General features: G+C 40.4%; 1 protein-coding gene across 1 annotated transcript in view; it reads left to right on the top strand.

Annotated features, from left to right (window-relative positions):
• Nucleotides 1-27,177, top strand: part of CCDC80 (coiled-coil domain containing 80) — a 179,233-nt gene that overhangs the window by 40,669 nt on the left and 111,387 nt on the right. The window contains exon 3 of the mRNA XM_089665167.1: nt 2,077-2,233. Coding sequence (XP_089521293.1) covers nt 2,077-2,233 — 157 coding nt within the window. The remainder of the gene's footprint in view (nt 1-2,076; nt 2,234-27,177) is intronic.

The following is a 27,177-nucleotide window of genomic DNA, read 5'->3' as shown; positions in this document are numbered from 1 at the left end:
AAAGAGCCAAACAGGTGCAATAAAATATTTACAAAGAAAATGTAACTAGATGCATATAAAGATACAGCAAAGAGATAATAGAAAGGAAATTACAGGGTTAAGTTACTTGCCAATATGCCTTGATTTGTAAGCATATCCAAGTTGCAGAGCAGGAAGGGTCTTTGATCTCCTCTGTTACGATGTTAAGATCAGGAGATGTATTTAGCTTCTCTTAATCTTGTCAGCCTGTCTTTTTAAAATCTTTCTGAAAGGGGGGGGGGCGACTCTGAACACTGGCCACTACGTTGTTTTGGGAGGGGTCAGTCGGGAGAACTCTGAATTAGAACCAACATCTGTCATAATCCATAACATGAAACATAGGGGAAAAAACCTGACTTGAGGAATGTTCATTTCATTCTGTCATCTTTAACTGTTAGGTTTTGTGAGGTTACAATCTCTTTCAATTCCGGGGAGAATCTGCCTTATCTGTTTTATGATGAGTGAGCCTAGGCAAGTTCTAGGGTCACGCTGGCCTTATCGGGACTTTAGGTGAGTAAGGCTACACTTTCGCAGACTGCCTGGCACCGGACTAAGGATGCCTTAACCTGGGTTGACCCACACCATCTGTCAGGATATAACGTTTGCCTCTCAGGAAGGGAGGGGGTAGGGAATTAAGGTCTGAGAAATACTTCTAAATAAAAAAAAGGGGAACTCCGCGTCCCACTCTGATGAGCAAGTTTGCTACAATGATCACCTTATATTAACACATAAATGATCACCTCAAAGTCTCCACAAAAGACACATGACACTGTTTGCTACTGAAGAAAAAGAGATTTAACATCCTTATACTGAAGGAGTTTAACTGGAAGAGCTGTGAAATTTTGAAATAGTCTTTCACAAGTATTGGTTTCAAGCTGACTCAGGAAGATTGTATTAAAAGAAAAAATGAATAAGCAGTATATATAAATGTTCAAATATAAAAGGTTACTAATATAAGAAATAACAACACAGGATGCTGGCTGCCTTTTGGTGATAAAAAGTATTTTTCTTCTTGTTTGGGCTCATGTACACTGCAGCTGATAAACTCACGTTTAGGAGCTGTTCAGCATTTTTTTCAGCAGCCCCTGAACTCACCCTAATGTTGTCCATGTACACATCTTCGTTTACAGGCATTTATGTTTACAGTCGTTTTTTGAACGCAAAAAACTTGTGTTCAGCAGTCGATTTTATCAGTGTTTCAAACGCAAAACGCTTGTAAACGCGGCAAATCACGTTTATAAACATTTGCAAATTTTTTTAACTCTTCCAGTTCCTGATGCTGTCCAGAGCCTTTTTTCATCATGAAAAATGCATGCAAAGCATTTTCAAGGTACTCAGATGGACACAGGATGTTCCTACCAAGCTTGTCACACATTGTAATGACCAATTCACACCTCAGACCTCTCCCACCCTTGGAAACAAAAGATATGTTAATGCCCATTCACAACTCAAATTCCTCATGATGACCCCCTGCCAGGTGACCTTAATGACTCACTCCACCAGACCCCTCTCCCACCCTTGGAAACAAAAGAAATGTTAATGAGCAACACACACCTAGCTAATCTCTACACATACTGCAGTCTCTGCTTCTACTCTCTATATTTCTCTGAAACAGTCTGAAATAGTTAATAATTTACCACTTTTCAGTGCATTGTGGGCATTTGGGAGGTTCTCCTGTGCTTAGCTTTAAAAAACGCTTCTAAGCACAAACGCACATAAATGTGCATAAAAACGTTATGCAAACGCAGCTAAACCTACGTTTTCCAGCAGTCAGTTTCCATCGTTCCGAAGTGTCCCATGTACATGGGGCCTTAGAGCAAATTTGGCCATGCTTTTATAAGGCTTTTTCCTACCTTCCTCTTGATCGGTTATGGGTTTAAGTTCTGAGAATGCAAACTGGTGTGTGTGTGTGTGTGCGAGGGCGAGCGGGGGGTATTGGGTTCAGTTTGATCAAGGTGTCTTTTTTCAGCTTGACTAAGTGCTGTCAAATTTGTTAGTGGCATGCATTGTATGTCAAATATTGCTTAGTAAGTTTACATTATTTTTTTTAACTTTTAGCTCATCACTACACCAAAAGAAGACAATAACATGTACTCACAACAGAGGGATGAGTATCTTGAATCAGTTTGTGAAATGGCAATACGAAAAATCTCAATCATTACAATTGTTGGTACTTTAACAAACAGTACTATGAAAATTGACCACTTCCAACTAGGTATGTACAATTTTAATGTGGACCTATTTGTTTTTCTTTTGTCTGATTGTGCATAATTTCCTCTTTGTCTAACCTGTTCTGATTTTAGCCTACCAATTACTTTCATGTAAATAGCCTTTATCCCCTAAGGAGACACCGCTGAATTAAATATCTCTATCTGTTGACAGATTGTTTTTAAAATCCCTGATGGCAAATTGAGTTTTTTCCTTTGTCTGAGGACTTTGTACATATCTGTAAAGACACCTGGTTGATGAATAAAACCACCTGCTAATAAAATTATCCATTCTGTTTCTGTTGTTAGTTTAAAATTGTACAGGGAGTCTGAAAGAAAGGGGCTCTTACTTGTTTATAATGATTATAATGACTTTTCTATTAGTCAGAAGGTTATCAGAAACAAACAGTTCCGTATAGACACCACATCCTGAAATAACCTCAGACATTCAGAGATCAGACAAGTGTTGTCCCATCTATAACTTAATCAAATGTATCTAAACCCATTAACAAAAATGTAGTTTATTGCACCTCACCACTTTTTCAGGCCGTTTTCCTTTATTTTCACTTGGTGGTCTTGCCAAAATGCCCTTACTTTCCTAGGGTGACAATACTCACAGTACTGTATCTCTGCAGCTGCAGCTTTGTACATCTAGCCTGTTTAATCCTCATTTGGACTTCAGAACACCTCTCCCTTTTCTCAATTTCATCTTCTCAATATGTGAGGGGCAGTGGGCTTCTGTGCTTTACAGAGGTAACCTTGGTGTTGGCAGCTGTAGGTCTTACTTTATTCAGGAGGTGGCATCTGGCCACTGTATGGAGTGGAGACTGATGATGTGGAGAATGATGTTCCTCTATTGACCCCGCAGGTGTCTCATGGACAGCAGCTGTCTGATTGCATGCTGCAATCCCTGGTGGCCTTTGGCAACCATCCTAGGTGCAGATGCTGTACCAGTAAGGAAGGTCTCACCTGTAATGTGCCTTACTTACTGAGACCACTATTGCCTATGCTACCTTTGGCGCCATTAGTGCCTGCATCCACACACTGTGTGAAGTTGTTCTGGGGTTTAGTAAAGCATTAACCCCACCAGTTATTACACCTGTTACTGCAAGTGTTTTTGCACCTGTTACTGCAAGTAACCTGCCTGTTACCACAATAGTTAATACTGATTATACCAACTGTGTGGCTATAAGTACTCTTGAAACGCTTCAATCATACTACCCTTACAAGATCTGTTAACTTTTCTTAGTCTGTGTGTGTATCGTTCCCTCTGAATCAAATGCCTTAGCTCCTGGCCCCACCCACATTGTCAATGCTGATAAAACCCCTTTGGATTTGTTAGAAAGCACATGAGAAAAAAGAAGTTGGGAAGACATTGGTTTACTTATGGAATATGGGATACATTTAGTCCTCCAACATGGCACACTGGTATTATTCTAGAAATAAATTAGTGTTTCCACTCCTTTTCCAAGAAAAGTGATATAGGTGCCATACTCTAACCTATTTTTTGTATTTCAAGTGCTCACATACCGTTCGGTTTATCATTGTGACCAAAAATTTGCAGCCTGTAACCAGTGATGTGGATCTTCCTAGGGCTTTGTGTTGTATTGTTAGTTTTTTTTTCATTCTGACAAGTGATTGCAAGGCAGTACCCTTTGCCGTTTCTGACCTTGCCTCATAGCTCCTCAATAAATGACTTCTAGGATGAACTGAAGGGAAGCAGAATATGGAGAAGAATACCTTTCCCTGTATATATCAGAAAACAGACTGTTGATAGAGGCAGTGCTTATCATAACTGCTGGAAATATTTGCAGAGATTGGGGGAAGCCCTATAAGTGCTGCTGGCCCAGGCTATACCAGGCATGTCAAACTCAGATAGAACAGGAGGCTTATTTGACAAATTAAGGCATCTTTAAAAAGGCTACATTATATCTACTAAGGCCATACCGTGTTAATTCCAGAAAAGGATTATAGCACTTTGGAACCTAACATCAAAGTATGTTGAAAGAATGTTGGAAGAAAGGGGCCATAAAACCTTTCCTGAAGCATTTAGCTTCAAAATTAAGTAAGTTTAATTTATCAACTAAAGAACAGCTAGAGGCAAATCATTTGTTTCTATCTTTAAACTGTATGTATAACCAAAACATTTTAGGATAAAGTAAAAGAGCATTAAACCCCCCACCAATTTATTTTGTGCTCTTTGTGTACTATTGGGGAAATTTTCCTTCACTTCCGAGAGTTGGAACTGGAAATTGGAGGAAATCCTTCTCTTGGACAGTTGTCCCCAGAACAAGCATCCCCACTGGAATATTTCTCCTTATTTCTTGTTCTACGGACAACCTCAAAATTTTGCATTTCCCCTCACTTTCTTTCATGGTGACAGAGGCCACCAGTAAACATAAAGTGGCAAATCTCTCCAATGATGAGAGGGGACAGAAAATAGAAACTTAACCCCTCCCCATTATATTAAAGAAAAATAGTTCTGTTTCAATATGTACTTTAAAATCATTGAGGCCACAGAGAAGGAGCAAGATAGCCACATGCAGGCCATAAAACACTAGATTGACATGCCTGGCCTACACTACGGGTATGTTTACAAATGTTTTCACCAAAAATTCATACAACTTTCACCCAAGATTCACATACTTTTCTAAAAGAATTCAATTGATAAAATGTGTGAATCTTAGGTGAATGCTGTATGAATCTTCGGTGAAATAGACCTCTAAGTATAAGACTTCTGACAGTATAATATAAAACTTAATAATTTAGTGTTCTTCCCTTGCGAATGTTTAATAAATATGTCTGCATTTTAACTACAGAAATGTATTATGTGAACTGATTAATAATATAGTCTAGCAGTGTCTATTTTTTACCATCTGTTTTTAAGGACTAGCATCATGAAATGGGGATAATATACCTAACTTCATGCTAAACAAGCATCCTGTTATGCAAGGTATTTTTCCATTCTACAGTATTTTATATCTTCCCTTTATACCAAAATATAGTCGCTGAATATTTGATGCCAAAGACAACAACAGTACAAACTCCTGCACTCAGGTGCGGTGCTATAGAATGTAGTTTATCAGTCTGGCCAATAGGTATGGTGACACAAGGTTTTGCTGCACTCTCAGGACTGTGGGTTTCCTCGCTCAACTGAAATAAACAATAAAAAGAAGGGGGCGCACCGACCTAGTGTATTACCAAAGACACAGTTTACTAAAAACATATAAAATATAAGTATTCTACTCACAAACGCATGTGAAAAACAGGCATATAATGGGATGCAGACAAGACCGCCTCAAGCCAGTGCTATGGGAAGCCTTTGTGGCATCCAAAGGCTTATGCGTTTCGAGGGACGGACCCTCTTCCTCAGAGCCAAAGTAAGACAAATTTTTAATTACTGTGATCAGGAAAGAGCTCAGTCGGCAGCTATTTAGGCCTCTCACTTGAAGTATAAATTCTGCAAATTTATAGCTTTAGATCTGAGAACAGGAACATCTAAGTTTCTGTCTGGTGTTTATATATTAGGCTAAACTCTATGTTTTTTGATGTGACAATTTAGGCTAACCTACAGGTCTCTAGCGTTCATACTCTACATAGAACTTCTTAACTCCCATTGGGGAGATTTCTTGTGGAAATCTCACAAAAGCAAGGACAAGTCCCCTTTTGAATGGTTGTCACCGGAACAATTGTCTGCATTGTAAGACTTTTTCTCACCTCCTGTTCTGATGACAACTATAAAATGTTAGATCTCCTGTTTTATTTTGTGCAAGGGTTCTAATCTGTCCACAATCCATCTAAAAGTAATAAAAATGCACAGCTAAAGACACAATTTTAGTTGTTTCTTCATTTTTCACAGTAAACCAGGTTAAGGGTTAAAATATAGTTAAGCTTGGGGTTTATGGTATTAAAGTGGTATTAATCCCAAAAACAAAAATGTAATATATTGCAGTTTAGAAACCCTTAAATGTGGTGGTTGCATTAGTTTAGTATTTTGTCTTTTTTCCTTTATATTCACCTGATGATTGGCCAGTAATACACTTCCTGTCTTCTTGGCTGTACTCTGGATGGACGAGTAATGGAGACACCTTTAGACAACAACATTGCTAGTCTGAGGAGAGGGTAATGTTTGATACACTAGCAGATTTAGATGGATTAGATGGATTAACTAACACATTCAAATGAACTCTAGCTAACACTTTTTAAACCCATTGTTTTCCAAAAACATTTAAGCCTGCCTTAGATAGATTGAAATTTGGCAGGTTCAGCAGGAATCACCAGAATGCCGATCCATCTATGGGTAGGTTGGTTGCCATGAAGTTGATCTATCAATCAACTTCAGTACAACCAGCCTGTCTGTTTTCTTGCATACGATCACTGCTGCATAATGTATGGCTAGCCTTACATTCAAGACATGCCACGAATGATAATTGTTACAGTTGCTCGTGCTCTCAATCAAACTGTCAATCTATCACATGGCTCTTGTCATGTGCAGCAACATGGAAACTGCAGATTAAGCAGAGGCTAAAATGGCAGCTTCTTTGGCTGTAGGAGAGTTTACTTCCACTTTAAAGTTTTTTTTTTCCATTTGGGGTAAAGGTTTTGCATAATTGAATAAAATCTGACCATTGTAAGCACCCCTGCTAGTGTTAAATGGTTTGTCTCAACCCACTAATTGCCATTTTTGCTGGACAATTTGGTCTGTTAGTGGAAGCTGAAAAATAAGAGACTTACTAGCCAGAGATAAGGGGGGAGGGATAAGAATAATTTTCATAGTCTGGGCACAAGTACCCTTTATATGTCCATTTAATTGATGAGAGCGGAGACTCTTGAATAGTGTGTTTGGGATGAAATGCGTCAGTACAGAATCCGCACAGAAGTATGCACACTTACAGACTGACAGTGTGGCATACAGTTACTCCTTTACAATTGAATGTTTATACTTTAGTGCTGGGCAAGCACTCCGTGATTGAGAGTTTCTTTTTAGCTTGTTATAAATATTTTATAATTCTGTTATGCTATATTTATGTATATATACTGCTGGAGATAAGCTAATACAGGAGGAAGGAGTGAGAGAGACTCTCCTATATGTGGAAGTGTTTTCCTAAAGTGTGGTTAGAGCTGCTGCTTATTAGATTAAGGGTTCAGTTATATCTGGTCAGTCCAAACGGGCTGAAATGTGTATTTTTTTTTTTTTTTGGTGATAGTGTCACACAGCAGATCAACAAGGAGAAAAGGAGAGTGAAAAGTTCTTGATTTTATGCTGTGGAGATTGCACTTAATGGAGGACATTTTGCTGTCTGATTTTGAATGAATTGTGGATGGACTTGACACTGCGAATCACATATGCACTTTGTACTAGTTTCCTCGTTATTTTTACTTAATGAAATGAAAAGTAAATAATTGGTTTATTTAGTCACTTTGCACTTTAAAATAATGTATAATGACATATATAATATAGATAATAACACAAAGGGGTTGATTTACTAAAGGCAAATAGGCTATGCACTGCAAGTGCAGTTGCTCTAGATCTGAAGGGAACTTGCAAGGAAAATAAGAAAAACTGCATTTTTGCTTGCAGTTGATAAGATGAAGAAAATCAGCAGAGCTTCGCTTCATTTCAGAGCTTCCCCTCAGATATAAAGCAACTGCACTTACAGAGCACAGTATATTTACTGTTGTGTTACACTATTTGATTTATTATTATTTCTCTGTCACCATCACTTGTTTATCATTGCTCTGTGACTTTAAGCTGTCTCCTTCTGTCTAAGCTGAGCTCTTTCTCTCACCATACCTGTGTATATCCCTTCCCCCTGCCTCTCTCTGTAATCATTCTACTGTATCCTGTCTTGAATGCATCTTCCATGAGGCTACAATATTAACAGTTTTCTACCTATGATATTCTCCATTAAACGGAACATTCGTATGGGTTTCCTCATCTGACTTCCTCAACATGTGAGTTTATTCATTGAGTTAAACTATCTGACCCGATGCAAGGGATAAATTCAACACCATGTGGTATAACTGTATACATTGTTGGAGATAAAGTTTATGGCCTAGTAGGCGAGTCAGAATATTTACTGTTAGTAAATCAACCCCAGAGTGTTATATTTTTTCCTTTGTATACGAGGTGTTAGCAAGCCTTGGCTTAATGGATGTTAACTGCCAAATTCTTTATTCAAAAATGCATTGGAAGTGCACATCAATAACGTATGTCAGTGCACAAAAAGGAGACACATGTTGGCACATGCCAACTCACCTGCCTAATGCAAAACCCAGTTTTATGCAGAGGCATACATCTACATTTGACCTATAGCTTAGTCCAAATTCATTACCATCTCTATGCTGATGACACACAAATCAATCTTTCTACTCCACCTCACCCCTTCAGTCTCCTCTCGCATTACTAACCTACTAAGCGACACATTGGCATGGATGTCACTCCACTTCCTCAAACTTAATCTTTGTAAAACAGAGCTCATACTATTCCCTCCAGCCCATGCCCCCTCCCCTGACTTCTCATCAAGATCAATAATACAACCATCAGTCCCTCCCCTCATATCAGAGTACTAGGTGTAATCCTGGACTCCCATCTGTCCTTTAAGCCCCAAATTCAATCACTGTCCAAATCTTTTAGACTACACCTCCGCAACATCTCCAAGATACGCCCGTTCGCAATCTCTGAAACTACTAAGCAACTTATTCACTCCATTGTTATCTCTCGCCTTGCCTATTGTAACTCCCTCCTCATTGGCCTACCTAATCGCAGGCTATCCCCTCTTCAGTTTATCATGAATGCTGCTGCCGGACTCATCCACCTTACTAACCATTCCATATCTGCCATCCCTCTCTGCCAATCCCTCCACTGGCTTCTCATTGCCCAACAAATAAAATTCAAAACATTAACAATAACATATAAAGCCATTTATAACTCTGCCCCAAATTACATCACCAATCTTGTCTCCAAATATCACCCAAACCGTCCTCTCGGCTCCTTGCATGACCTCCTGCTCTCTAGCTCCCTTTTCTCCTCCTCCAATGCTCATCCCCAGGACTTCTTCAGAGCCTCCCCCATCCTCTGGAACTCTCTGCCCCAATCTATCAGACTATCACCTACTCTGCCCACTTTTGGGCGATCTCTGAAAACCTATCTCTTCAGGGAAGCCTATCCTGCCTTCAGCTAATAACGGAATCTTCTATTCCTCCTACCAGTCCATCCCTTACAGTTATTAGCTTTTATACCACAAGCCCCTTCCTCTTAGATAGTAAGCCCCAAGGAGCAGGGCCCTCCTAACGCTTGTATTGAACTGTATCATTGCTGTATTGTCTCCCTTTATATTGTAAAGTGCTGAGCAAACTGTTGGCACTATATAAATTCTGTATAATAATAATAAATAATACATATTTAAATGTAATTGTTTTATAAGCAAGCAGGCATCCTTCCCTGCTAGACAGAGCTGTGATGTGTAGCAGACTTGTGTAAAATGAACTTAAATATAAATCCATTAGCAGATAAAATATAGTATCTCCTATAATAGCTCCCTTATATGTATTTCATCTGGGTATTTAGCTGTTTGCTTGGAGTTTCACCTCCTTGTCACACTGGCATTACTCAAAGGACTCATTATTTTTATGAATGTAATAGATGAAATTGATAGAGCAAAATGATTCACTTTGTCATATCAAATTTTCAGGAGCAGAAAAGAACACAAATAAATGACTATGTTGGAAATTGTCAGAAAATGTACACCTTTAAGCTTGGTCATGGCACATTTACAGCAAACCATATTTCTGCTAGTATCATGGGAAGTTAAATTCACTTAAAGCAAATACAAATAGACAGTTTTAATGTCTGATGGATTAAAGTGTATTCCCCTCTTTCACAGCTATTGTTCCTATTTAGCTAATTTGTGCTAAACAGCTTCCTGTCTGTTCCTAAACACAGCATAGATTTGTCAGGAGATTGAAAAGTCATCATGCTCCATTCTTGTGAAAGACCAGACTAAACTCAAACAGTTCTGGATCAAAGCAGCGAACACATTTGTGACCTCACAGAAAATCATAGGTTGATTATTCAACTTTTCCATGATGACAGAATAAAAATTAGGGGTGCAAATATATTTATATTAAACAGAGAAAAGAGATGACCAGAACGTCATATTTCAAGGGTGTGAATACAGTACAGGAGGACGGTGTTTTCAATATGCTCCCTTTCCCCTTTACTTCTGCTTGTTTGGAATGAACAATGCACATTAGCTGCCACCATGTGAACTGCTATATGCACACTATGCACACTACACATCCACGGTAGCAGCAAAAAAAATAAATAAAAAATGGAGGATTGGAGGAGGCTGAAAACAATAGAAGGTACTTTTAAGGTCAGTTAAAAATACACACAGTACCGTACAGATTTTTTCAGTCAGAATTTAGTGTCAATTTAAGTCCATTGCAAAACTCCAAGCCTCTTCACTAGGTGACAAACATAATTGTAATGTATTCTCTACAGAAAGAAAAATGATTGTAAAAACTCTAGTTATATATTTCTATTATTTGTCTAAGCCAGAGGTCTTCAAAATGTGGCCCAGGGACCAAAAGCAGCCCTTTGCTTGCTTTTATCTGGCGCTTTGGGCATTAGTCCCCCCACTCTCAGCAACAGTGGAGCATAGTTCCTGTCACTGACAACAGGGCACTATTCCTCCTACTGACACCAACAATGGGGCACTATTCTTCCCACTGACACCAACGGTGGGGCACTATTTCTCCCACTGACACCAATGATGAGGTACTATTCCTCTCACTGACACCAACAATGGGGCACTATTCCTCCCACTGACACCAACGATGGGGCACTATTCCTCTCAATGACACCAACAATAGGGCACTGTTTCTCTTCCAAGTACCAAAGTGAGGACACTATTTACTCCCACTGATGCCAGGGCATTTTCTACTCCCCCTGGTTACATTTTGGCCCCCCTAAAGTGTGAAGGACAGTAAACTGGCCCTTTGTTTAGAATGTTTGGAGACCCCTGGTCTAAGGAAAAAGAAGGATTTGCCTCAATAAAATGCCAAATTAGTTTCAGTTCCTTTATCTGGAAAACTGACACATGGTCCAAATTAGAAGTCAAGTGTACTCTGAATCTGTACTATTTTCTCTCTCTGATCATAACCTCATCACTTTCACAGTATCCTCGTCTTAAACCAGTTATCTTTCCAAGCAGCAAACAATTACTTGTAGAAACCATCACCACTTTAACCCTTCACTTCTGTATTCTGCTACTGAGCACCTCTATGAAAAAGCTCTCCCCTTTCCTGTCCTAACTTGGCCACCTCTGTCTACAATAGTGCCATCTCATCCTCACTGGACGCACTTGCTCCTCTAATTACACGAATAGTCGGGCCCCGACTGTTGCCTACAACCCTGGCAAACACCAGAAATCTCAAGAGACATTGTCGTGCTTGTGAACGACTGTGGCGTAAAACCAAATCCCTGCAGGACTTCACGCTATAGAAATCTGCCCTCCTGAAATACCATTTCTCCCTCCATGCTGCCAAACAAACCTACTTTGTCTCTCTTATTAATACCTTGTCATCCAGTCCTCGTTGGTTCATCACTACCTTTAACTCTCTGCTTTGTCCCTCACCTCCTTTAACCACTAACTCACTCACTGCCCAAGAGATTGCCAATCACTTCAAAGACAAGTTTGATGCAATACGTGAGGACACATCCACTATACAGATATCTTCCCCACTTAACATACGTTTTCCAACAGCACAGTCAACACTTTCCTCTTTTGACCCAGCTACTACTGAAGAGGTTACCAAACTGTTCTCAGATGCCCACCTAACCAATTGTCCCATGGATCCTGTTCCCTCACAACTATGATTACCCTCTTCTTCTCTCTTATGTTCTCTTACATTTTCAATCTCTCCCTCTCTACTGGAACCTTCCCCTCCCCTCTAAAGCATGCACAGATCATTCCCATACTTGAAAATCCCTCACTGGACTCCACCAACCTGAACAGTGTAAAACTCATCTCCTTGCTCCCATTCACCTCTAAACTTTTTGAATGCTTAGCCTACAACTGTCTTAGCTCCTGCCTCACTAAAAACAACTTTCTTGATCCCTTACAATCCTGCTTTCACTCACAGCATTCCACAGAAACTGCCCTACTAAAACTTACTAACAATTTGGTAACTGCTAAAACCAATGGCCACCACTCCATACTCTTACTACTAGACTTCTCTGCAGCCTTTGAAATTGTTGACTACCTGCTCCTTCTCAATAAACTCCACTGCCTTGGTCTCTGAGATTCAGCTCTATCCTGGCTCTCCTCCTACCTGTCACAGTGCTCCTTCAGTGTTACCTATAACTCTGTTTCCTCCTCTCCACTTCCTCTTTCTGTAGGGGTCCCCCAGCCTCTGTTCTTGGACCTCTTCTCTATCTACACCTCCTCTCTTGGTCACCTGATAACCTCCCAAGGCTTCAAATACCACCTCTATGTTTATGACACCCAAATCTATCTCTCTACTCCTCACATCACTCCTTCAGTCTTCTCTCGCATTACTAACTTATTAACTGACATATCAACATGGATGTAGCACCACTTCCTTAAACTAAATCTCTCCTTCCTTAAACTAAAACCAAGCTGATAATATTCCCTCTCCATCGTGCACTCCTACATGAGTTTTCCATCAAGATCAATAATACAACTATTAGTCCCTCCCCTCAAGCCAGGGTACTAGGTGTAATCCTAAACTCTGACCTATCCTTTTGGCCCCAAATCCAATTGCTGTCAAAATCTTGTACACTTCACCTAACTAACATCTCTAAAATGTGCCCCTTTTTAACCAATGAAATCACCAAGTTACTTGTTCACTCCCTTGTTATCTCTCGCCGTGACTACTGCAACTCCCTTCTCATAGGCCTACCTCTCCATAGGCTATCCCCTCTTCAGTCTATCATGAATGCTGCTGCCAGGATCATCTACCTTACCAACCACTCAGTGTCTGCCACTCCTCTCTACCAATCCCCCCACTGGCTTTCGATTGCTAAGCGAAATAAATTCAAAATACTAACAACATACAAAGTCATCCAAAACTCTGCCCCGAGCTATATCACCAATCTTGTCCCCAAATATCACCCAAATCGTCTTCCCTGCTTCTCTCATGACCTCCAGCTTTGAAGCTCCCTTGCCTCTCGCATCCTCTGGAACTCTCTACCTCAATCTGTCAAGCTATCCTCTACTCTGGTTGCCTTTAGGCGATCCCTGAAAACTAATCTCTTCAGGGAAGCCTATCACTCCTCCGAAATGACATTTATCACTTCAATCAGCTCATCCCCCACAGTTATAACCTTTTGTACCACTTGCCCCACCCTATAAGATTGTAAACTCTTATGAGTAGGGCCCTCTTAATCCTCTAATTTTGACTGTATTGTAGCTGTACTGCCTCCCTTTATATTGTAGCGCTGCGTAAACTGTTAGCACTATACAAGTCCTGTATAATAATAATAATATTGTCTGATGTAATGACAACCTTTCAAGTTAAGTGAATGTCTGCCTTGAACCTATCAGGGTCAGATAGCAAACTAGCAGGTAGCCAATAATGTCAAAGAACAGAATCAGGCAAAGCTTCTAAACTGCTTTGGATTTATGGAGTCGGCTTGACCAAGCCTAGAACAATGCAGATGTGGCAGAGGGAACAGCTGTGTCAACACGCACTGGTAAAAATCCTATGTATAAATGATGAGGTAGGGTGTGCAAAGAAAAGCATGACAATATACCGTACATGTGAGTTTACACTCTCATTATGAAGAGTAAAACAGAATATGTTCCTTCCAGCTTTTGCAGTGTGAGGAAAGCCAACATCTGGAAGCAATTAACTTGATTAAACTTGGAGAAACATAATCAGGAAGGATCAATAAAGCTACCACCAGTTCACTTTTGCTCAAAAACAGCAATTCATTATTGTGCATACACAGCTATGTACTTTGGTCTTGGTTTCAGCCCTATTTCCAGAGCAGATATTGTTGGTATTGAAAGTTTGCCATTGCTACAAATTAACAGGGGTCTGGAAGAAATCAACTTAGATAGTGTCGGTATCAATCCAATAGCTAAGGTGTTAGTAAGTATTGACCTGATAGTTCAGGAGAGTATCAGATGCTTGTGCCCCCTGTTGTCCATACATCACTACAGGAGAGGAGCCAGGGAAAGGAATTACAGAGCCTAGGGGTGAACCAGGCATCCAACATACCCAGAAGTGTGTCAGATCATGAGACCCTTTAGCAAGCTTGGATCTTCAACCCAGCAGACAGTAATTGGGCCAGGAGGGCAGTGGGCTTTATTTGTTAAATTGTTTTATTTATTTAATTATGCAATCTGTTTTTTTTTTATTTATTCAATCCACTAGGTTGAATAAAAGAAAAAACTACTAGTGTGTACCCAGCTTTAGGAGGGTGCTTACAATGAAATTTGCAATTATTTTTGCCAACCAGCCTTTGATAATTTGATGTCATACAATAAACCAAAGAGAACAATCTGTAATTTACACCACAGTCAATATAAAGAAAACTTTTGAGAACACATTTTTGAATATTCTATTTGGGTTCATATATGGAGGGAAGGAAAGGGATATCAATAGTCCTGAGAAAATGCACATCTAATATACACTCCCCAGCCACTTTGTTAGGAACACCTGTTCAATTGCTTGGTAACACAAGTTGCTAATTGGTCAATCACATGGCAGTGACTCAATGCATTTAGGCATCTAAACTTGGTGAGGACGACCTGCTGACATTCTAACTGTGCATCAGAATGGGCAAGAAAGGGGATTTAAGTGACTTTGAATGTGGCATGGTTGTTGGTGCCAGATGGGCTGGTCTGTGTATTTCAAAAACTGCTGATCTACTGGGATTTTCACGCACAACCATCTCTAAGGAAATTGAGACTCAGAACAGGCAATGTTTTTCCAGTCTTCTGTTGTCAAATTTTGGTGAGCCTGTGCGAATTATAGCCTCTGTTTCCTGCTGTTAGCTGTGGTCTTCTGCTGCTTTAGCCCACCTGCTTCAAAGTTTGACGTGTTGTGCATTCAGAGATGGTATTCTGCATACCTTGGTTGTAACGAGTGGTTATTTGAGTTACTGTTTCCTTTCTATCATCTTTAACAAGTCTGCCCATTCTCCTCTGACCTCTGACATCAACAAGGCATTTTCATCCACACAACTTCTGGTCACTGGATATTTTTTCTTTTTCTGACCATTCTCTGTAAACCCTAGAGATGGTTGTGCGTAAAAATCCCAGTAGATCAGCAATTTTTGATATACTCAGACCAGCCCATCTGGCACTAACAACCATGCCATGTTCAAAGTCACTTAAATCCCCTTTCTTCCCCATTCTGATGCTCGGTTTGAACTTCAGCAAGTTGTCTTCACCGTGTCTAGATGCCTAAATGCATTGAGTTGCTGCCATGTGATTGGCTGATTACCAAATTTGTATTACCAAGCAATTGAACAGGTGTACCTAATAAAGTGGCCAGTGAATAAATATATATCTTTACTTTTTGGATTGCAAGGTTCTGATGTTGAGATGAAAAGAGACAGATATAGAGTAGAATGTTTTCTTTTCCTAACTTGTAATCCCTACAGACTTTATCACGGAGAGTATGAAATTATAAATTAGGTGCACTTTAGCTGCTTCTATACCCATCTTATGGTGTGTAACAATACCCTCATAGGGACCAGCAGTTTGATAGGTTCCTTGGGTCTTTTCCTGTATTATACCTCGCAAACAGGCACATGAACACAGTCACTCTTTGACTCAATAAGCAGTCTAGGAGATTTTCTTTTTGTTTTTATTTTTGGAGTAACTGGAAATTGAGTGGGATACTCCAAAAAGTGAACTATGTACAGGTTGAGGACGGTAAACTCCTTTCTGAAATGCTGAAGTAGAAGTCCTTACAGGAGTAAACTGTGGGCTTATTTTTGTAGTGGAAGCAATTAAAAACAAGCTTCTTTCTTTAGAACAACCAAAGAAGAGTCCCTTCACAGAGAACTAGATAGGCTAAGCTCTTCAGGACACAAGCTGATGTACCCTTTGCTTTGCACATAGCTGACTCTTCAGTATGTAGCCCTGTTTTGGGGGGGGGTTATGTGAAATGGCCCACACCAAACAAGCTATGGCGCTAATCTGTATATGAGTAGGCAATCCTGAGCCTTCGCTATATGGAAGAGGGGGTTGTGATAATACAAATGGCAGTGCCTCCACCTAGAATAGGGATCCTGCAATTGAGGAGACTCACCCCTTTCTAGGAATGTAACAGGTAGACAACTTAAAGTAACTATACATAGCAGTATTAATGCACCCAGCTTATATTTCTAACATGAAAACATGTCACCACACCTGTATGAGATTAATGCAAAGTTTATATAAAGCAGCCACTTAACACAGAATGCATAAGAATAACATTCAGGAATTACAATTTACCATAAATTGGGAGGTTGCAATTATATGTGCATGTAGTATACAGAATACCTCCAACCATGGGTTATAGCGCAGTCCGGTTGCAGGGGCCCCTGGAGAGGTGAGAGTCAATAAGATGCACGCTTCCACTTTAGATGCTGTGATGGCGTCCAAGTAACATGTCTCACTTCTTCCTGTTGCCTCTCTGGAGGTCCCTGGGTGGGACACTTGGGATAGTTCCATCCCCTACAACTGGGACACTCCTTGGTACTACTTGGATACCTTCAAGTTCATCAGGGAGCAAGGGCTGCAGGGAGTCAAGCCTGACTTGTGGAAGCCAAAGACTATCTACAAGCTCATCCGAGCCAGCGACACTGTGGAGTCGGTTCCAGGCCTGCCTTCAGACACCTGCAAGGTGGTCTGGAGGAATGTTTCTTCCAACATCCTCACCAACAGGCATAAAGACCTGGCATGGATGGCTATCCAGGGGGGACTGCCTCTCAGGACATTTATGCATGCCAGGAACCTGAGCAGATACAGACACTGCCCCTTCTGCATCATCCACGAGGAAACGTCTTACCACGTTTTCTGGGAGTGCTCATTTGCTCAGGCCCTGTTGGGGGCCCTGGAACCTGAACTCAAGGACTTTGTGCCACAGACAGCCATCACTCACTTTGGGGTGTTGAATGGACTGTTCTGTGGAACTTTCTCTCTGGAGGACATTGACAGCGCCTGGAGGGTGCTGTGTTGCTTTAAGGACGCTTTATGGTGCGCCAGGAAGCGCCTCATCCACCAGCGGGAGAGGATGTCCATTGAGGACTGCCGCAGACTGATCCTCAGTCTGCTCAGAGACTATTCCTTGATGGACTTTAAGGAGGAAGAGGACGTCTGAAGATTTCCCCCTTCCCCCTACTCCCCCTTGCGTGTCTTTGTCTTTTCAATAAAGCTTCGGGCCTGTGTTTTTTTTTTTTTCTCCCCCCCCTCTCCCCCACACACCCGATGCCTATTGATTGATTGTAATATCCGGCTTTCGTTTTTGTGCATGCAATAGTAGTGTTAGGAAACGTAATGTGTAGTAGAATGTTACAGTTTTTGTGGTAAGCTGCGTTATGCATGACGTGGTGGTCTGGGGATTCATCCTTGGCACATCACGTCAGGCATCATACCGCTGAGCGAATGTATTTATTTCTGAATGTATTTATTGTATGCTTGGAACTGTATTGCTATGTGGTGCGCTGCGTCGCAGTACAGGGTGAGATGTACCCCGATTACACGTATCATGTTGTTTTTGATGCTTCTGCAATAAAAGTAACATGCGGATGATTGCACTGCTTGTCTGAAGATCAGCGATGCATCACCTAAAAGGATAAAATGCCCTATCTATCCTTACTCTTAGTCCCTATCCCTAAACTGGGCTGTCACTGCAACCGGGCCTCTATCTGTCTAAGTGGCCGTCGGATGCCTAACCTACCTCTAGCCTAATCTATCCAACGCTCCCTATGCTAATTCTAGCTAAAAGGAAATCCAGATCAATAAGGATGCTATAGCTTTAAGCAAAGAGGCTGCAAAGATACACTGCAATTAACAGAAAGTTCACCTGACAGTCTTATGCAGGTGAAAACACGGATCTATCTATCTATATAGACAACTATAAGGATTCTGCAGTGTGTAAATAGAATAATGATAATGAACCACAAATCTCTCTCTTACAGAGATATTAGGGTTCCTATACAGAAGTTGAAATATAACAGAGGCAGACTTAATCTGCTTCAGTAACAACTAGATAGATAACAGCCTTGTTAATCTGGATCATTACTCACAGAATCCCCATACAGTTCTCCCCAGATACACAGCACATGGCAGGCTGGCACCCTCTGCCTGATACTTCCTGGAAAAACAAACTATATAACATCCTGGGGTTTCTTGACCTCCTTGTAGGGGCAGGAAGCACACCTAGGGACTTGTCTGTAATGGGACCTCTATGGTAGTGGCTGTATATGAACATAAACAAACCACAACTAGTGTATAAAATAACAGTTCCCTACAAGTACAAGAAGGATGGCAGCAGCCTAATAGTCTCTAAGATCTCTCACAGCAGTCTGTACTCACAAATGTCAAGGGAAAGTTGGTTCCCTCCTTCCAACATCCACATGACACCTTCTCCTGTAATACCAGATTAGATCTTCAGTTGTCAGCTCTCTGTAGCTTCAGCATCCTGAGGCCTCACAAACAGCAACCAGATGGCTGTGCTGCCCGGAGGGCAGCACGCCCTCCAGACAGGACTTTCCCTCTGCAGGCAAAAACCCAGAAGCTCTGGGTCCCAGAGAATTTATACAGACTCCCAGCAGCCTTCAGGGCCACCCTCTCTGGGATGGGCCAGGGCTGTATAAATATTCATACTTCTATTTCCATTGCTCCACACCTATGCAATAGAGGATGATATTGCTCTCTGGAAAGCAGAAGAAGCAAGCAAAGCAGCAGCAGCTGAAACACTGAGCAGACCTAACTAATTATGAGCAGCTGCACTGATTACAGTGAGCACAACTAAATTTAATACAGCATTACAACCACATTGGTTACAGTGAGACAAGCTAAATTTTCATAGCAAACAAAGATACAGCTGCACTGAACTCAGTGAGCCAGGACTAAATCTAACTAATCCTAGCACCTATCTAGGAAGGTGCTATTATTTATTTCAGGTACTTATATAGTGCCGTCAATTTACGCAGCGCTTTACATATATATTGTACATTCACATCAGTCCCTAACCCTCAAGGGGTGTACAATCTAAGGTCACTAACTCACATTCATATACAAGGGCCAATTTAGACAGGATCCAATTAACCTACCAGTATGTCTTTGGAGTGTGGGAAGAAACCGGAGTACCCGAAGGAAACCCACACAGGCACAGGGAGAACATGCAAACTCCAGGCAGGAGGTGCCGTGGCTGGGATTCAAACCAACAACCCTAGTACTGCCAGGTGACAGTGCTAACCATTTAGCCACAGTGCAGCCCAATGCTATAGGTGGTAATTTGTACACTCACATTTGAAATGATTTTCCTTGGATCTGTAATCACATTTAGTAATACATCTGCCACTGTAAATCTCTCCTACAAAGCAAACACAGGAATAAAATTGAGAAATGGTCAGCAACATGATAAATATGGTGCAATTGGATGCCAGTTTGTTACTGTTTCCTAGTAGCATCATCTGCATTACAAATGTGCATTACAAATGCTTGAAAAATGTTATTGTTTATTGTTGTTTAAAGGCGTCTCTTAAAGCAGAATTAAACCCAAAGCCAAAAATGTTATATATTGCAGCTTACCAACCCTTTTCTTTTTCTTTTTTTGCCCTCTATTTTCATCTGGTGATCCGGCCAGTAACACACCTCATGTCTTATGGTGTCTCCACTCTGGCTGGAGGAGCAATAGAGACATCTTTGGACTGCAGCATTGCGAGTCTGGGGAGAGGTTAGCGTTTGACTTGCAGATTTAGATGGCTTTAACTAACAAATTGAAGCCAAACTCCAGCTAATGATTTAGTTTAGTTTCAGCAACAGTTTTTTGCCTTTTGAGCAGGGGTGGACTGACAACTCATGGGGCCCCCGGGCAATAGGGGATCATGGGGCCCCTGTGTCCTCACCCACACCCAAAAAAGCCTATGAAAAAGGTACCAGGGGCATCTCATGGGGCCCCCTACTGACCCAGGGCCCTCGGGCAGTGCCCGAGTTCCCAAATGGTCAGTCCGCCCCTGTTTTTGAGATAAAGGTTTTGCATACATGAATAAAAGTTAACTTTTGTAGGCACCCCTGTCAGTGTAAATGGTTTGTTTCCACCCTTACTGACTTGCTGGCAGGATCACTGGTAAATATAAGGGAAAAAGCTTAAAAAAAACCTGAATGCAGCCACCACATTGGATTTAATAATGCTTTAATTTTGTTCAATCGTATTTTCTTATATAAGAACACTTGAACAGCTTGTTTTGTTACTTAGTTCCTGGTTTTATCAATCGCTATTTAAAAAAATTTAGACATAAAATGTTGACATATTGGTGTTATTTACCAAAGCTGGAGAGTTCAAAATCAGGCTCACTTTTGCATAGAAACCAATCAGTTTCCAGGTTTATTGCTAACGCTTAATTTAACAAGCCAGAGGTTAGAAGCTGATTAGTTTCTATGCAGAAGTAATGCCGGCCATAGACGGTTCGAAAATTGCACAATTTTTCGGCTGAAAAAAAAGTCAGCCGATTTTCGCACTGTTAGTGGGTTAATTGGTCAGCCATTTTTCGGGTTTTTTTGCACATTTTTTTTCGGTCATGTTGGAAAATTCACGCCCGATTTTGATGATCGGCCGATTTTCCCGGCAATGATGGGCAATTCGGCCGACCTGCAAGGGACAGAAGTTATGGGGTAAACTCTATGATTTTGTCGGCCGAATTTTGTTACCATTGGTGGTAACGTCGGCCAACCGAACGACCGATTTTTTTTTTTCGAAAAATCGGCCGATGTTCGACCCGTCTATGGCCTGCATAAGCCTGATTTTGCACTCTCCAGCTTTAGTAAATAAACCCCATTAGTTTGTTTATTGATGCATGTGTCCAATATTATTAATATTAGATGTGATAATAAATTAGTCCATATACTGACAGCTCTAATCTGCTCTGTTCTTGTAAAGTAGAGCAGATTAGCAGTGCAGGTGATCATATTAACCACTTCAAAACCGGACACTTTTACCCCCTTCCTGACCAGGGCAATTTTCAGCTTTCAGCGCTATCACGCTTTGAATGACAATTGCGCGGTCATGCAACACTGTACCCAAATGAATTTTTTACCATTTTTTTGAGACAGATAAAGCTTTATTTTGGTGGTATTTATTCACCACTGGGATTTTTATTTTTTTTGCTATGTAAATGAAAAATTCCAAAAATTTTGAAAAAAAGTGTTTTTTTTATAAAATTTTGCAAATAAATAATATTTCATCATAAATCTTTGCCAAAATTTATTCCGTTATCTTTTTAGTAAAAAAAAAAATCCAAATTAGTTTAAAACAAAAATTATAATTTTGAAACATTTTTTTTTACATTTTTATTTTATTTTTTTATATTTTTTATTTATTTATTTTTTTTTTTTACATAATGTCACCCTAGCAGTACAGTGTCACCATGGTGACACTGTACTACTTGTGGGGGGTGATGAAGATTTTTTTTTTTTACACATTGCTTTTACACCCATATAGGATGTAAAAGCAATCATTTCTCTTTCTCTCTGTGTGCATTCTTGCACTCATTGAGAAGTACTGAGTGAGCTGTGATTGGTCACAGCTTGTCACATGGTACAAGCCTGTTGTGAATAGGCTTGTACCATGTGACCTCTGTGATCATTCACAGATTTCACACGTAGTAAGGAATGATGTCACAAGTGACATCTTGCTTACTACTTTGCATGTGATCACTGATTGGCCAATCAGTGATCACATGATCGGGACCTCGTACAGAGGTCCCGTCCGACGATTGGTGTTTCACTGTGTCCGGAGGGAGCACGCACAAGCAGGGTGCGGGGAGGCCATTTATAAACAGCCACCCGACCCTGCACTGCCACCGTCCGTACGTTTATATGCAACGGCCGGTCGGGAAGTGGTTAATATGACATTTTTTACTGACACCTATTATTAGATCACCCCTTGGGCCACATTACAGCAACATGCAATAAATCTGATGATTTACTAAAACTGGAGAGTGCAAAATCTGGTGCAGCAGTGCATGGTAGCCAATCAGCTTCTTTATTTATTTATTCTACGTACTTATATAGTGCCATCAATTCACACAGCACTTTCCTCAAGGGGTGTACAATCTAAGGTCCCTAACTCACATTCATACATACACATACTAATCTCCACGAGCAGGGCCCTCACATTCCTTCTGTACTGAAATGTATTGTAATTGTATTGTCTCCCTTATGTTGTAAAGCGCTGCACAATCTGTTGGCGCTATATAAATCCTGTATAATAAATAATAATAATAATACTAGGGCCAATTTAGACAAGATCCAATTAACCTACCAGCATGTCTTTGGAGTGTAGGAGGAAACCCATGCAGGCACAGGGAGATCATGCAAACTCCAGGCAGATTGTGCTGTGGTTGGGATTCAAACCAACTACCCTAGTACTGCCAGGTACAGGTGAAACTCGAAAAATTAGAATATCGTGCAAAAGTTAATTTATTTCAGTAATGCAACTTAAAAGGTGAAACTAATATATGAGATAGACTCATTACATGCAAAGCATGATAGTTCAAGCTGTGATTTGTCATAATTGTGATGATTATGGCTTACAGCTCATGAAAACCCCAAATCCACAATCTCAGAAAATTAGAATATTGTGAAAAGGTGCAATATTCTAGGCTCAAAGTGTCCCACTCTAATCAGCTAATTAAGCCATAACACCTGCAAAGGGTTCCTGAGCCTTTAAATGGTCTCTCAGTCTGGTTCAGTAGGAATCACAATCATGGGAAATACTGCTGACCTGACAGTTGTGCAGAAAACAATCATTGACACCCTCCATAAGGAGGGAAAGCCTCAAAAGGTAATTGCAAAAGAAGTTGGATGTTCCCAAAGTGCTGTATCAAAGCACATTAATAGAAAGCTATGTGGAAGGGAAAAATATGTAAGAAAAAGGTGCACAAGCAGCAGGGATGACCGCAGCCTGGAGATGACTGTCAGGAAAAGGCCATTCAAAAGCGTTTGGGACTTTCACAAGGAGTGGACTGAGGCTGGAGTCAGTGCATCAAGAGCCGCCACAGATGGATCCTGGACATGGGCTTCAAATGTCGTATTCCTCTTGTCAAGCCGCTCCTGAACAACAAACAATGTCAGAAGCTTCTTACCTGGGCTAAAGAAAAACAGACCTGGTCTGTTGCTCAGTGGTCCAAAGTCCTCTTTTCTGATGAGAGCAAATTTTACATCTCATTTGGAAACCAAGGACCCAGAGTATGGAGGAAGAATGGAGAGGCACACACTGCAAGATGCTTGAAGTCCAGAGTGAAGTTTCCACAGTCTGTGTTGATTTGGGGAGCCATGTCATCTGCCGGTGTTGGTCCACTGTGCTTCATTAAGTCCAGGGCCAATGCAGCTGTCTACCAGGAGATTTTGGAGCACTTCATGCTTCCTTCCGCAGACGAGCTTTATGGGGATGCTGACATCATTTTCCAGCAGGACTTGGAACCTGCCCACACTGCCAAAACCTGGTTCAATGACCGTGGGATTACTGTGCTTGATTGGCCAGCAAACTCGCCTGACCTGAAACCCATAGAGAATCTATGGGACATTGCCAAGAGTAAGATGAGAGACATGAGACCGAACAATGCAGAAGAGCTAAAGGCCGCTATTAAAGCATTCTGGTCTTCCATAACACCTCAGCAGTGCCAGAGGCTGATAGCTTCCATGCCACGCTGCATTTAGGCAGTAATTGCTGCAAAAGGGGCCCAAACCAAGTACTGAGTACATATGCACATATGCATGCTTATATTTTTCAGAGGTCCGATATTGTTCTATGTACAATCCTTGTTTTATTGATTGCATGTAATATTCTAATTTTCTGAGATTGTAGATTTGGGGTTTTCATGAGCTGTAAGCCATAATCATCACAATTATGACAAATCACGGCTTGAACTATCTTGCTTTGCATGTAATGAGTCTATCTCATATATTAGTTTCACCTTTTAAGTTGCATTACTGAAATAAATGAACTTTTGCACGATATTCTAATTTTTCGAGTTTTACCTGTAGAAGTGCTAACCATTATCCACTGTGCTGCCCATAGCCAGTGTGCTTCTAACTTCAGATTGTTCAATTAAGCTTTGACAAAAAAAAACCTTGATGTTGACTGGTTTCTATGCAGAGCTTCACCAGATTTTGCACTTTTCAGCATCAGTAAATCAACCCCAACTGTCATTATTGCAAAGCACGGTGCTCTATGTGTGTGTTTTGCAGTTCAAATCAGTGGGAATTGCAAGCCAACACACTGTGCACTTTATGGCAATGAACCCCACTGCACATACCATGTATTATCATGTATTATGGTGTGCTGCCTTGTCAAATGTGCATTTTTGATCCATTGCAGTGCATTTGCAGTATAATGGTAATGAATAATGAATGGGATGTCTTCAACAATCTGAAGTAGAGACTTACCATGCACTGAATTACGTGTGAATCAATCATCAGTGCTCCACTCCTCTTCTTTCCAAGCTCATTAAACCTTCAGCTTATAGCAAAGGGAATTGTATGAAGAATCTGCAGGGAAATGTGACTTTGTAGCAGTACCACACACACATCACACAGCAGCAAGTTAATGGTAAAAGTAGAATTAAAGGCAGGATTATAACTCCTGTCAGCCTTTTAGGCCATCTGTATCCCATTGGAGAGATTTCCCTTTACTTCCTGTCCCATAGCCAAAACAGGAAGTGAGAATCAATCCCTGGTTGTCACCAGAGCAGGGGCGGACTGACCATTTGGAAACTCGGGCCCTGCCCGAGGGCGCGGGGTCAGTAGGGGGCCCCTTGAGATACTCCTGGTACCTTTTTCATAGGCTTTTTTGAGTTTGGGCAAGGACACAGAAGCCCCATGATCCCCTATTGTCCGGGGGCCCCATGCGTTGTCAGTCTGCCCCTGCACCAGAGTCACCAATACAAGTGTTCCATTGGAGGATTTCCCCTCTATTCCTCTTCAGGCGACAACCCCTTACTTTCAATCTTGGTGATAATGGTAAACAGGACAATTAAAGAGGGTGAATCTCTCTAACGAGGAAACAGACAGCAATAAAAACTTGATAGGTGTTCTTATGCCTCGCCGCTCTATCCAAAACTTAAAAAAAAATGGTTTAATCTGATAAACTTTTGCATCTACAGTTATTTAATTGTTGTCACTGTCTTTTTTAAAAAGTTTCGATAAACGCTCCTCATCATCAAGATAGTTTTTTTTTATCTTGTAAATATGGTGTAATACATGGAAATTAGAAAGTACTTTAAGTTAGTACTAGTTTTCAGTGCTATTTTGATGTCCAATTTCGATTTAGTTTTAGTCATAGTCTTTTGTCTAAAATGCCAATTTAGTTTTAGTCATATTTTAGTCATCTGAATTGTTTTAGTTTTAAGCATTTCTTTAGACATTCCAAACTCATTATATACTCCTGGTGTCAAAATGTAATAACATGTTATTATTTATGGTATTACGGCTTGAACAGACAGTACAGACACAGTCTTAGGCGATGTGATAAATAACCAATGTTAATTTTAATGTCAAATTTCGATTTAGTTTTAGTCATAGACTTTTGACTAAAATGCCATTTTAGTTTTAGTCATATTTGAGTCGACTAAAATATTATTAAGTTCGTCAGTGAAAACTACTGGTTTTAAGTTATTCTTGCAAATTTAAAGTACATGTTTATGTGGCAATTTTTTATTTCTTGCTGTCAAATACTGACATGATCATATTTCATCTAGAGATTTATTGATTCTCCCTTTAGTAAGTATTTGAATGTCAGACAAGTGCAATTAGAATCCTTGCTGAAGATCTGCTGAGACAGGAGATTGCTGAATAAGAGATTATGTTGTTTTCTACCAGTCTTAGCCCTCTCGCTCTTGGAGCCTTTTTTTTTCTTCATTTTTTGCACACGGTAAAATGCACATTTCAGCCCTGAGGACTACTTAAAACTCACATAACATTATGTATACAGTATATTTTCCAAAAGCAGAGAGCCTATAGAATGCAATGGTGACTGTTGCAAATTTTTTTTATGTAACATGATATTTGCGCTATTGTTATTTCTCAATTCTATTCTTTCAGTAAAAAACACATTCAAATTAATTTAAGTGAACACAGTATAATTACCATTTTTTTTGTGTAAAATATTAATGATGAGGTTGCATGGAGTGAATAAATAGAAAATATTTCAAGCCTTAAAACTGCATGTTTCTCTGAAACACCGAAAAATTATGGTACCCAAAATGGTCTGTAGGTGATGCTTTAAAAGCCTTTTTAGATCAACAGTAAATTTTGGCCCTAGATCTATTGCTTTTACTCTGGATTTGGTATCTCCTTGCAGATATATCTAATATGAGTATCGCGATCATCCTTTCCATACGTGTGAGCACCTATTGTGTGCATTTACACCAAATGTTTGTATACACATTGTGTAGGCAGTACAGTGGCTAAATGGTTAGCACTCCCAGCAGCACTAGGGTCACCAGTTTGAATCCCATCCAGGACACTATCTGCCTGGAGTTTGCATCAGTTTCCTCTCACATTTCAAAGACATGTTGGTAGGTAAATTGGCCCTAGTATGAGTGTGAGTTAGGGACCTTAGATTGTAAGCTCCTTGAGGGCTAAGGGAGTGATGTGAAATTGTAGTTCATATGGAAAAGGGCTGCTTTACTTTGTCTATTTGTTTATGGGGAGGCTGGGCAGCTTACTATACCATATACTATGTTTACCATAATTAA

Source organism: Staurois parvus, unplaced genomic scaffold, assembly GCF_062004578.1.
Source record: "Staurois parvus isolate SC_StPar_1 unplaced genomic scaffold, SC_StPar_1.0 ptg002140l, whole genome shotgun sequence".
Classification (NCBI taxonomy): Eukaryota; Metazoa; Chordata; class Amphibia; order Anura; family Ranidae; genus Staurois; species Staurois parvus.
The sequence above is the reverse complement of the archived record's forward strand: the minus strand, read 5'-3'. Positions and strand labels throughout refer to the sequence as shown.